At 39.1% G+C, this 12,570-nt stretch overlaps 2 protein-coding genes across 4 annotated transcripts in view; one reads left to right on the top strand and one right to left on the bottom strand.

Annotated features, from left to right (window-relative positions):
- TRAPPC12 (trafficking protein particle complex subunit 12) overlaps window positions 1–12,570 on the bottom strand; it is a 45,289-nt gene that overhangs the window by 3,279 nt on the left and 29,440 nt on the right. Inside the window, exons 8-9 of the mRNA XM_064145932.1 lie at window positions 11,755–11,828; window positions 5,346–5,444 (exon numbers count right to left, since the gene is read on the bottom strand). Coding sequence (XP_064002002.1) covers window positions 5,346–5,444; window positions 11,755–11,828 — 173 coding nt within the window. The remainder of the gene's footprint in view (window positions 1–5,345; window positions 5,445–11,754; window positions 11,829–12,570) is intronic.
- ADI1 (acireductone dioxygenase 1) overlaps window positions 1–12,570 on the top strand; it is a 42,485-nt gene that overhangs the window by 17,308 nt on the left and 12,607 nt on the right. For 2 of the 3 annotated variants that reach the window (XR_010302786.1, XR_010302782.1), the window contains exon 6: window positions 4,008–5,715. The exons of the other annotated variant lie outside the window; for it this stretch is intronic. The gene's annotated coding sequence lies outside the window, so the exon portion shown is untranslated. Of the gene's footprint in view, window positions 1–4,007; window positions 5,716–12,570 lie in introns of those variants that run through there. 3 annotated transcript variants of the gene reach the window in all.

Raw genomic sequence — 12,570 nt, 5'->3', positions numbered from 1 at the left:
ACACTAAGTTCATGAAGCAAACACCAAAAGCACACGAGGTTTTAACTATGGCAGTGTTTCTTAGCTGCAGGCTGTGGAGCTCTCATGGACTGTAAGGAAGGGGTGTCCCACTTTCTCACTGGGCTTTTTTGTCATAACTGAATCCAGAGTTCGCAAAATTAACTGAAAATGAGAAAAGGTTGGAATTACTTCCAGGGAGACTGGGTGTTACTCTGCAGAAAGTAATGAGAGACACAGCCCACAAGGCAGAAGCTGTGTCAGTAGGGAGGAGAACTGGAATACACTAGCCTGGTAGCTAAGGTGGGACCCATACTTGGTCAATACACAGCTTATAGGGTCATAGCCAGAGACCACAGGGTGACTTCTGTGCATCACACCAAAGCACGCCACAAAACAGCTTCAATGCCATGGACCACTGAGGGTGACAGGGAGACAGCCCCTTTGCAGATGGAAAGTCCACTCCTGTGGACTGGAGGAGTAAGGGATTTGATGGCTGGCATAGTGAGAAGCAGGTCTTATGGGGGAGGACAGATGAGGAAGAGGATTCCTAAAAAGGAAGGGATGTTTCACTTTCGGGTATGTCAGATACATCGTTACTTGAGATGGAAAAAAAAAATAATGAATCTTGGAAGAAGGCCCCTTTGGTAACTAAGTTAGCAACATACATTTTGTAGAAGGATGCACTCAAACTTTTGGTGAGGTTTCACAAGAATTTGGGGCTGGATAGATGGAAGGAGAAGAAAACTTAGTACTGGGTACAATAAATCTATCAAAAGGAGTAAACCTAGACTAGTTCAGGAGCATTACCAAAAACGTTTGTGATAAATGTGTTGAGGTCTCCGTAAAGCTCTCAGATGGTGAATATTACACAGCTTCCATAGGAAACTTGTTCCAGAATTCTTACACTCCTGTAGTATTACAAAATACACTCTCGGTCTATCTTACTCTGAGCACCTTTTACCCCAACTTTTTGTCACATCCATTGCAATCAGGGAGAATAATGCAGCCTTTTACATACTTGAACATTTTTATTGCCCTTCCTTTGCTTTCATGCCACAGTATTTTGTTTACCCATGTATAGTTTATCTCCTCTTTGCCTAACCTTTCCACAGAGCAGTAACTTGTTAGCGGTTTCCCATTCTGGATTAGTGTATTACTCCAAGTCTTTGGTAGTATTTTGCCTTTGCTGTTTCAACTGTAGCCAATTTAATATTTCAGTTTCTCGCTTTATCAAGATTATTTGGCATTCTGAGCTTGCTCTTACAGTGTCTGCATCACTCCCTTGGTACATTTTACTAGCCCATTTCTAATTTAATCACATAAGCACATAGCTGAAAAGTAAACTCACTGCAAACCCTGAAGGTATCCTCATGGAGAAGATCACCTAGCAAGTCCTAGTCTTCCAGTGAATGGCTTTCTCAGTGCATTTTTCTGACAACAAACACCAATCTCAAGGTTTCATCTAGAATTCTTCCTAATTTGCTTATGGGAGTATTGTAGTGGCAGGATCCAAAGCCCTGCTAACATCACTGGTATAACAGATACTGCTTCTAGCCATGGTCTTCTGTCCCTTGACAATAGAAATAAATTAATTTTTGTATTTAAGGGATTATCCAATTGAACATTTCAGCTGTCAAAGATGCATCTGTCCATCTACCAAAGCATTTATAGAATACCCATTAATAATCTGTTTAAAGAAACAGATGCATTTCTCTCAGATGTTAAGTAACTGGGCTCAGAACACAATTACTCATCCTAAAAACTTAGGCATTCAGTTACAATGACAAAGGATACAATTTCTTTCTATAAAGACCACTGAAGGTGTAAAGGACCATGAAAATAACTACCTTTAACTAAAAGTAATGCTGGCACAAGTGTAAATGAATCTGTCCTTGAATATTTTTAGCCTGGAAATTAGAAGGAAGTCCCTAACCACAAAAATAATCAATTTCTAAACCAAACTTCCAGTTTGCTCCACTGGGAGCTGGATGAGTTCAGGTCTAATGTGCTTTGAGACTAGAACACACCCTTATTTGTGATCATGAAGAGTTTTCCTTTCTTAGCAGCATCTTGTATCTTCTCGACAAACATGCCAAACTTTTGATTCTCATTTTTTTCCCTCTGAGGGGAAACAGTTGATTTTTTTTTTCTTTCAGGAAGAGCACTTAATAGAAAGAATTAGTTTTAATTAGTCATTAAAATGTTAAAATATTTAAAGTGCTCTTCATCATACTGTTATTTAAGTTTTGAAAACACAAGACTTCAGTATCTAATAATTAGCACTTTGAATAAAAATTCCTCTGTTAACCTCAAACAATCATATTCTCTGACAAGGAGCCTCCAATGTACTATACACTAAAGTTTGTTGTTCTTAGAAACCAAGATTATTTTTCTTGCTTACTCCTAGGATTTATTTATTGCTTTCAACTCTGCATTGCAGGGGTCAGGCGGCTTTCCACTTTCTAAACTCTTTAATGTAGTCATTTTTGGACAGGTCAGCCAGCAAACAGGGCTTATTAGCAACATTCAGTACTATCCTAGTGACTAAAATCTATTAAATTTCCCCATTTCATGTGAATTTCTGTTTCACAGTTAAGATGCTTCTGAAGATTTCCCTGTGATAGCCTCTGCCTTTTCCTGCATTCTCCATTTCTCCTCTCTTCCCACTTATGTTAAGGCAACAGCTGTCTAAGATCTGGGCCTCTTCATGCCCCACAATGTGAAGGTAAAGAAGACATGGTGTTTTAAATTAGTAAAAACCAAACCCAAAACCCCCCAGTGACACACAAAGCAAGATTTTGTATGTTGAAAAATGTTACTTTTTGTTTGTAATTAACTCCTGAACTGACACTTCATTATTATGTTGTTACCTACATGTCAAACAGTACCTGTGGCTGATAAGCAGCTAAAGTCTGCCTTCTCTTGTGCTTTTCCTGGATGATGTTCCAAGTTAAGAAAACAGTCTGAGGTTATTTGGGAATCACTACCTGGTTTTGAGAAGCTGTGACATTTGAACATGAGGGTATTGCTTTCCATTTTCCTTTCAAGATGGTCTATTGTTTCACTGAGTGCCTTGTCAACAGTGCATGCAAATCATGCAGTGATCTTACTAAAACCATGTGCCCAGGCCTCCAACATGTTTATCTCTTTAATTTGTACTTCATGGTTCTCTTTACCTGCACACTGCTTATTTCTCTTAATATACCAAAATCTTGCATCTGTTGTAATATATCAAAAACTTGCACCCTCCAGACAGAGCTGAAGGTTTTGTCACAAAAAGGACAATGTGGTAAAGAACAAAAAAAAATCTCCCTAAGGTGCTAGAAGAAAGGAAAACGTTTGAATTTAGAGGTGATGCTTTTTCTTAACTGCTACCTTGGATGACTTGGAGAAAAAAAATAAGGCCTCTGTACTTACTATTTTTTTGTCCAGTAAAACCACTAAATACAACAGGCCTATTGTCACAGGCACTGTTCTGGAGATCAGTGACTTTAAATGACTGTACACAGCCCATGAGCACTTCTTTTTAAAGTGGACAGATGTAATTCTTTCCAAAGTTAGGAGATAGCTTCTCCTGAGAGTGAGGATCTTTTGATAGCAAACTGAGCTATGAGCAGACTCGGGGGAGCGACCCTAGGGCAGACACTCTTCACAGCAAGGCAGCACCAGTGACATGCCCAGTCATTTTCCTGATAAGACCAGAATCATTAATAAGTTGCTATTTTCCAATAGTAAGATACATCATAGAATATAAATAATACAATTGTTTAGGTTGGAAAAGCCCTTTAAGATTGTTGAGTCCAACCATTATCTAATTCTACCAAGCCTGGTGCTAAACCATGTTCCTCAGTACCACATCTCTGTGTCATTGAAAATCTCCAGGGATGGGGATTCAACCACCTTCCTGAGGAGTTTATTTCTTGAGAACCCTTTCAGTCAAGAAGTTGCTTCTCATATCCAACGTAAACCTCCCATGAGGCCATTTCCTCTTGTTTTGTCAACAAAAGGGAGAAGAGACTGACCTCCACCTCACTACAACCTTCTTTTGGAGAGTTGCAGAGAGCCAGGTCTCCAATCAGCCTCTTTTTCTCCAGACTAAACAACCCTGGTTCCCCCAGCTGCTGTTCAGAAGACCTGCTCTCCAGGCCCTTCACCAGCTTTGTTGCCTTTCTGTGCACATGCTCCAGCACCTCACTGTCGTTCTCGTAGTGAGGGCCACAAATCTGAACCTGGGACTCAAAGTGTGGCCTCAGCAGTTCTGAGTACAGAGGAACAATCAATTCCTTGCTCCTTCTGTCACACTATTCCTGATACAGGCCAGGATGCTGTTGGCCTTCTTGGCCACCTGGGCACACACTGGCTCATGGTCATGTTTTCAGTACCAATCTTTAATATGCCTAATTACATGATTGCCTATTGAGCTAATAATGCACACAGCAAGTACCATATTATTATTCTATAGTGATGGAGATCTGCTTCAAACCAAAGTCTTTTGAAGATAAATGTCTGCCACACTGTGAAAACATGCTCATGCTAAGAACTTAGTATGTAGAACTGGGTTTGAATCACAGTCTACAATTTCAACCAAATAATATTAACAATTTAGTTATCAAGAGCAAATTATTGCAACTCAATAGAATCTGATAATGTGAATGGCACTAATAAGATTGCTTGTACATATTCTAAAATTCAAAATTAATTTATGATAAATATGAGTTTGAAGTATCAGTGTCATAAATATGAAAGAATTGCAAAGAATTTGTATTAAAAATTAAATCATTAATTTTTTAGATGCGTAATTTTCTGATACACAAAAAGTACTGCTGTACTTAGATCTTTTTTCTACTCTATTATAGTAAGTACACAGTTAAATAACAATGTATTCTACTCGTGCAGTCCTGATCTTTATTTTAATGTGCCCTCCCCTGTTATCTCAGGGATATAACCTGGACAAAAGACTTTTCTAGATGAAGATGTCAGTTTTACAGCGTGACTGAGAGCTGTATCCAGTTTGAGGCAGTGAGAAGTGTGATTTTTACTGAAATTGTGGCTCACTAAGGTCAGTGGAAGCTTTTACCATTAGTTTTAGGAAAAGCAGAATATTGCTATTTGACTAAATTCTTAGCACAATTTTCTACGTGTCTGCATGTGTACTTTTAATATGGTAAGTGCTTTGTATTTCCCAATTTGATCTAATATCACATGGCAGATTTGTTTGTTTTGACCACAGCCTCTACAATGTGATGCATGCTCTGTAAAAACAGATAAAGTTTTAATGCAGGAATTACTCACTACATAACTGTTAACACCTACATCACCTAGTAGATTTATAATAAAATGCATACCTGAAGGAAAATCCTTCCAATTCCACTCAGCAGCTGAGGTTCTTGCTGTGGGTAGTATTTGATGACAGTGTGATAAGCATCTACAGCAAGTGCGTAGTCCTAAGGGGTGAAAAGCACACAAGCAGATATTTAAGCTCAGCATTCTTCAGTCTTTAGGTTGCCTTCTTTGTAAAGAAATGTTCAAGCAGAAATCAAGTAATTGCAACTTGTCAGTGAGACAGCATTTCTACTTATCACTGCAGACACTAGTAGTTGACTGGTCTTTTCTCACTTATACTGGAACTGCATATATAGGGAATCTTATTTTTTTTTCCATCTGGATCATATTCTGTTTGTAGCCAAATGCCAAGAATAAAAAATCTGAACATTTTCTCTTCAGCTTTAATTATGATTGAGGATGGAAGTCAAAAGCTTTCTGTGTGACTGGGATACATATACCTGAGAAGTGTCTTCAGTGTCACATATCTGTGCAATTTACATGCCCTAACAAACTATGTTGCAAAGCTTTGGGAACTACTTGTGTGCATGCTCGTAACCTGGGGGAAATATATTGTGGCAGAAGCTGCAATTCCTGCATATTCTCAGATGACAAACCAGCACTACTGCCAAGAGAAGCAAGACCTTCTCTGTCTTTCACCCAAATCCTTGTTCCTTTGTACCACACCAGATAAAAACAAAAAGGTAATCTACCTAGAATGCTGATTTGTGCTAAAACTGAGGAGTGAGCTGGTTCTGAACTCCAGACTCCTTTCCAAGTGACTCCTCACACACACATGCCTGCACAAAAACCATGCTGGCAAGTGTCAGCTCTGAGATCTGCCTGCTCAAAATGCAACTGTAGAGTGTAGATCATGACCAGTGATAGAAGATGAAACCAAATCACAGTCCCATTTCCCACTGAAAAGAATGGCTCATGTGGCTGGTTCCTGCAGTCTGGCTGTTAGATGGTTAAAGTGCAGAACTTCACTCATCAGGGCAGCAAATTTTTAGAGCCTGGCAGGTGCATCTGAGGAACTCTGCATGTTCTCTGTGCTGACTGCAAAACATGCAGTAAGTACATTCATGGGCACAGGATTGTACTAGCCTCAGCTATAGCTTCTTGGAGAAATCCTGAGCAGAGACAGAGAAAACCTCTCCTTGCTTATAAAAGCCAGGCATACACCAATGAAGGAGACTCTCTGATGTACTAATTTGGTGCTTCCTGACACTCTTGCCCTTCAGCTTAATACAAGTATTTGTAGTGAGAGTTAGGAAGCAAAGACATCAAAGAATAATCTTTCAAAATGCAGACATCTTGGGATACTATCTACCCTACCATTTTTCTTGGTCAAATCATAGTACTCATTCAGTTTGTCCCTAATGTGACCACGGCTGCTGGTAAAGGTACTTTCTCCTCATCTCCTGCTTAATCTGAGGAGGCAGCGTGCCCCATATGTAATCAATGGATTTTCCCAAGCTCATGGTTAGAGGGGTTTAACGCTGTCCAGCTCCGGAGTCCTCAGTACAGGAAAGACATGGACCTGTTTAAGTCAGTCCAGAGAAGGAAACAAAAATGATCAGAAGGGTGGAAGCCCTCTGCTGTGAGGGTAGGCTGAGGAAGTTGGGGTAGTTCAGTCTGGAGAAAAGAAGGCTCCAGGGAGATGTTATGGTCCCTCAGTACTTAAAGGAGCCTCTAAGAAAGATGAGGACAGCTGGGCCTGTTGCTCTTGACAAGGGGTTATGGTTTTAAACTAAAATAAGGAGATTTAGACAAGATAGAAGGAAGCAGTATTTTCTGTTGGGAGCAAGCAGTCTTGGAGGTCCGCTCTGTGGGGGCTACATGGACTTGGCCTAGAGTCAAGCACACATCTCTCTCTTCCTTTGCATGGCCTAGTGTCAAGCACACATCTCTCTTCCTTTGCATGGCCTACCAAGTGACTGGACATCCCCACATGCATTCGAACTGGGAGTATGTAAACATTCTCACCTCCTAAAATCTGACAGTAGAGATGAAGCATTACGTGTCTGCACACTGGACCTGTGGATATGGTGCCCTGTTTCCACATGACAGTGCATCTGTGATTATTTACCCTATGCCTTGCAGTACCTGTGATAGGCATGGGGCTCAGTTCTTCCAGGAGAGGAAGAGAGATTGCTGTACGTTTACAGCCATCCCCTAAGCCCAGGCAAAGATGACCCCAGGATGAAACTGTAGAATGTTATTACAGTATCACAGGCTTACTTCTAAAAACGACTTCATTTTGTAGTTACTCCAGGATCCCACAGTGAGTTTTTTATGCATTTACTCTTCTCCTCACACCATCACTGAAGCAGTAACAGATTTCAGGAGTACCCTACATGTGACACACTAAGTTATAAAAGCATCTTATTTGACAGTTCCTTCTGAAGGAGCATATTTTACAATTGCTCTCATCTGCTAAAGACTCTGTTTTCATTCCCAGCTTTGCTAATGTGACATGGTATGTGAAAAATTGCCTGTGACAATGATAAATAGACACACTCCCAGAGGAGCCCATCTTGGCTGATACAAGTTATGGTTGTGAGAAGTAAGATATAGAAAACCCCAATGACTATAGCTTGTGATCTTAAGATTTAAAGCTAATAGTCTTGGATTTCTAAAGATTGCAAGTCTTCTGATTTCTCCACTTCTTCTGAAAAGAACCCAAAAGAAGGACTGAAATTACACAGTTCAGGATATGAGTAAGAGCTGGCCTACTGCTTTTTAATTCAGTACCTTAAGAAAATTTGAAGTTAACATTAAATATACTCCTCCAAAATAGTTGTAGTAAGCTATTGTATTTTCTTTGCAAAAAAAGGCAAGTGGGGTTTGCTTCTCCTTTGATGCACTGCAGTAGAGATGTACTCCCCTTCCTGGTCACTGCATGATACACGCTTCCCTCACCACCACCTGAAGTACTTAAAATATTACTTATGTTTAGAAATAAGCACAAAATGAGCATGATGTGTAGAATTCTGAGAGTAGGTTCAATAAACCACAGACTAAAAATCAGTTATACAAAGTTCATATGTCCTATATTTTGGGATGAGAGGACAACTTATCCTTCCTCTCTAGTGCACTTGTGGAAGGGTTATATGAAAGCAAAGTGTTATGAATCCAGAGTCAGGCAATAATAGAGGAACCCAGTCCTTAGGCATCAGAGTCTTGCATCATTAGTACAAGCTGTTGCCTTCTTCTTGGTACAGGTTTAATTATATTAGACCCAAATTAAAATAAATTCTAATGCTTTTATTTTTTATGAAGGAAAGGCAAGTTCTACAACAGCTAAGACAACACAGTAAAGATCTAAAAAGTGCAATTTGTGTCTTTAATTAGACTGCAGTTAGAATATATATGGAAAGTACTTTAAGTGTTTATTCCCTAGAGAGGTAAAAGTCTGGTAAGACTGTATCAAAAGTGGTTGCAGCTCAGATGGAAATAACTTCAAAAAATTTCAAGCCCCTTCCATGGTGATTTAGTAAAATGACAGATGTTTTGCAATTAGTTTGTTGAAGTGAAGCAATGCACATCAGTGGCATGTAAAATGAATATTCTCTCATGCTGCTCTAGTCAGGGTGTGCCTTCATAGTGACTTCAGTCCATGCCTCTTGGAAAACAGAAGTTTACAGTGACACATTCTGTGGTCTCTCCTTCCCCTCCTGTTGTATTTCCACCACCTCCCTTAAGTTACCCCTTGTTCACATGCAAGTGAAAATATTGATTCAGTTAATATGAGTGAGATCTATCACTCTCTTGATTTTGTCACTTTGTTAAATCCACTAGTGGTGCAGGGAGGGAAGCTAGAATACATTCAAGAAATGGGGACAAACAGGAAAAGATCTGTACAGGATTACCTTAAACTGCTCCTGAACTGTGTTATTGGTCACACAGATAGAGGCACACAGCAGTCAGAATTCTGTAGCTAGGAAAAATGATCTTGGGGGTAAAGGAGACTTGTGATGAATTTCCTGTTCCACTATAGGTTTCCTGCACAAATCTGAATGAATCCCATCTTTGCATCTCACTCACCACCTACCAAACAGTATATCCCTCCACCTCAGGAATTTAATGAGGTGCCTACCTATGAAATTAGTGAGGCTACATTTAAAAAGACAAAACCCAATTCTGCTACATAAAGAGTTTCTTGAGTCAGGTAAGTAATGTGAAGATAACAGAAAGAGATTTCAACACTTATCAGCCCTACGTCTAACCAAATTTATTGTTTTTAGATTTCCAGGACTCAATCCTGATGAGATTATTCCCTATTAAATACTGATGAAGTTTTTTTGTCAAAGAAAGAAATTAGTTAAAGTAAGACAATGGGGGGGGGGGGTTATTTTGTTTGTAAATTTTTTTGCGTGTGTGTGTTTGGGGTTTAATTGTTTTTATACCAATGTCATATAGTTTTACTTTAATAAATTATAATCTACTACCAACACAAGCTACTCCATTCACCTAATGGTACTTGAGGATCAAACATGACCCTCCTGCAATATTGTAAGTGTTCACTAGATGGCAGTAGATGGCACTGACTTGGAGAATGAACTCGAGCTTCTTTTCTTTGTATTACATACACTTGAAATACCTGAGTAACAGCAAATGCGGTTTAAAAAGTCTATTATACAACCAAAAGAGTGTATTATACAACAGCAACAAAAAAATAAAATGCGTGGAACCCTGTTCAATTCATTTAACTGTGAAGTAATAGAAGTATGTTGAAAGATTATATGAATAAAGTCTCCTACTGAATAGAAGGTGGAGATGATTGTAGCACTGCTACATGTTGGAATGGTCTTAAAAGTATTGAATTTATAAATAATCGATACAATTCTCTCACAGAAGATCCATCACATATGCAGAAAAATGTAACTTCATGTACTACTCTGATTTTAACTGCAGCATGACTATGTTTGGTTTGAAAAAAAAATTCCTCCCTGCTCAATTGAGGGATATTTCGGAAAACAGACTCACAACTGCTTCATAGCCAATACACTGAAACGCCAATTTCATAGGGAAGTAATTATCAGCATGCAGTTGTGGGTAATCTGGGACCATCAATTTCCAATTTAACAGCTGTGAGATAGACCCTAAATACAAATTAGTCTTAAGAAGCATCTGAGCTGCGGTACCACTTCCAAAAAGGTGATAATCAATATTCACAAATATATTTCTATACAAGAAGAAAATAGCACTAATGGGACCAAAAGAGAAGAAAGGTGAGGACTGTACATGCATGTGGATTTGTGTGCACACAAGGAAAAAAAACACTGAAAATGCCTAAAAAGAAATTCAGATAAATGGAAAGTGAACTGCTTGAAAAAATATGATGCCAGCCTTGCTTATTTATATATTCTACTTTGTTAGAGATGGCAACTCCTGCTTTTCTTCAGTCACTTTTCCAAAATGCAAGTTCCTTAATATACACACACCTGTGTTAAGTACCTACTTCAAAACACAAATGCTTATCAATTCTTAAAAAGAATAATTGGATCTTATTTTAAAAATGCATGCTTTTGGAGGTATTATATTGGAAATGGAGCTCTGTTTGGGAAGTAAGCATCAGAGGGTCAGGTTTGGCTTGACCTTGGGCAATCAAAGAGCAGAGTGAGCAGTGCACATCTTGGCCTGTAAAGATTATCCTGCTGACAGCTCTTCTCTGAGGCTGCTACTGCTAACTGATTTGTGAAGTAGTTAACCTCAGGACAACACCAGTTTGCTGCAAGAACACTGACTGTTTCCCTGACCATGAGGTGAATAGCAGAAGTTTCATTTCTATTTCCTGAATAGGAGAAGAAGCTGAGAGTGTTGTGCCAAATGGAGCAGGATTGGTTAAAAAAATAAGGAGGCATCAAGGGATTTTTCAAGCCAAATGGCAGAAGCCAGGTAGTTTTGCTTTTATTGCTTTCCCTTCCATCCCTGCCCACTAGTGAGGATTTAAACTTGAAAGGAGATTTATCTTCAGCTGAGATAGGTTGACAAGAGAGGTTGTATTTAGATGTTCTGGATTTTGATCACATAGAAAGGCTACGGTATTATTAACCCTCACAAACGGAGCAACATTCCTAATGCACAGTCTGAAAAAGACAGAGCACATAATTGCTCTTAATTACAGCATTTAGTTAAGTGTTTGAAAAATTCAATTTAAAAAAATGCAAATCCTGTATTGCTACTGCATGTTCTCCAGGATGATTTGGGGAGAAATAAGTACAGATATGTTCCTAAGGAAAGCTACCACAAACAGCTATCTATTAAGTAAGACATTATTAAGTCTAATTAATTCTTCACTAAGCAAAACCTTCACGTACAGTCAAGCAGCCTTCCCTTATCTATGCATCAGTAATTCTCTTGCACTTTCTCTGACATTCTCTTCTGGAATATACGGTACCTCTGCAGTTGCTGCCACCCACGTACCTTCATCATTAGCAGACAGTTTGCCATGGAGTACATCACCCGGCCCAGACGTGACCTCCACAGCTGAACAGAGGCTGCAAAATAAGAGCAGCTTGTGAATTTGCACAAATAAATTAGAGGTTTTTTCTTGCCATCAATTATTGGTCCTATGAATTATGATTTTGAAAGATTCCCCTTGTTAACACCGCTGGGTTTTAGCCTAGAATTTTTAATTCTCAGCCACGCTGCACCATCAGACAGAAAATTCTGCATCTCTCCCAGGGAATTGCTCAGGCAGCTCTGGGTACCATACACAATGCAACAACACAGAGCAAGAGACAGCAGCTCGGCTTTGAGCTCAGGCTAAATACTAACTACCAAAAGAAGCCACATGGTTTTCACAGTATCAGAACAAAAGGTGCATGAAAAGATTCAAGTGACTATAAACATCAGCTTAAAAACATGTCATCTACAGCATTAAATGTGATAAATGAAAAAAACAGAAATCAAACATAGCTAAAATGTCATCTCAGAGACAAAACATGCAGGGTGAGAACTGAGTCTGGGACTGCTTGTGCTTGCCTCTGGCTTTGAGAGATGCTGAAGGAAAAAAAAAATCTGCCAAGCCTGTCTGCTTTCTCCATGCTCCTGGAGTATTAAAAGCTGCAGCAGCAGATTTCTGTCTCTTGCTTTGCGGACAGACTCCTGGTACTGAGAGAATGTTTCACATAGATTCTTATTTTCTTTTGTGTTACAGTACCATAGATCAATGCTAGAAATATTCCTCTGATGCTTAGAAATAAACACTAGGAGTATTAATTTAGTACATTTGGAAAA

Source organism: Pogoniulus pusillus, chromosome 7, assembly GCF_015220805.1.
Source record: "Pogoniulus pusillus isolate bPogPus1 chromosome 7, bPogPus1.pri, whole genome shotgun sequence".
Taxonomy (NCBI): domain Eukaryota; kingdom Metazoa; phylum Chordata; class Aves; order Piciformes; family Lybiidae; genus Pogoniulus; species Pogoniulus pusillus.
Note: the sequence above shows the minus strand (reverse complement) of the source record. Positions and strands in the feature narration are given on the sequence as shown.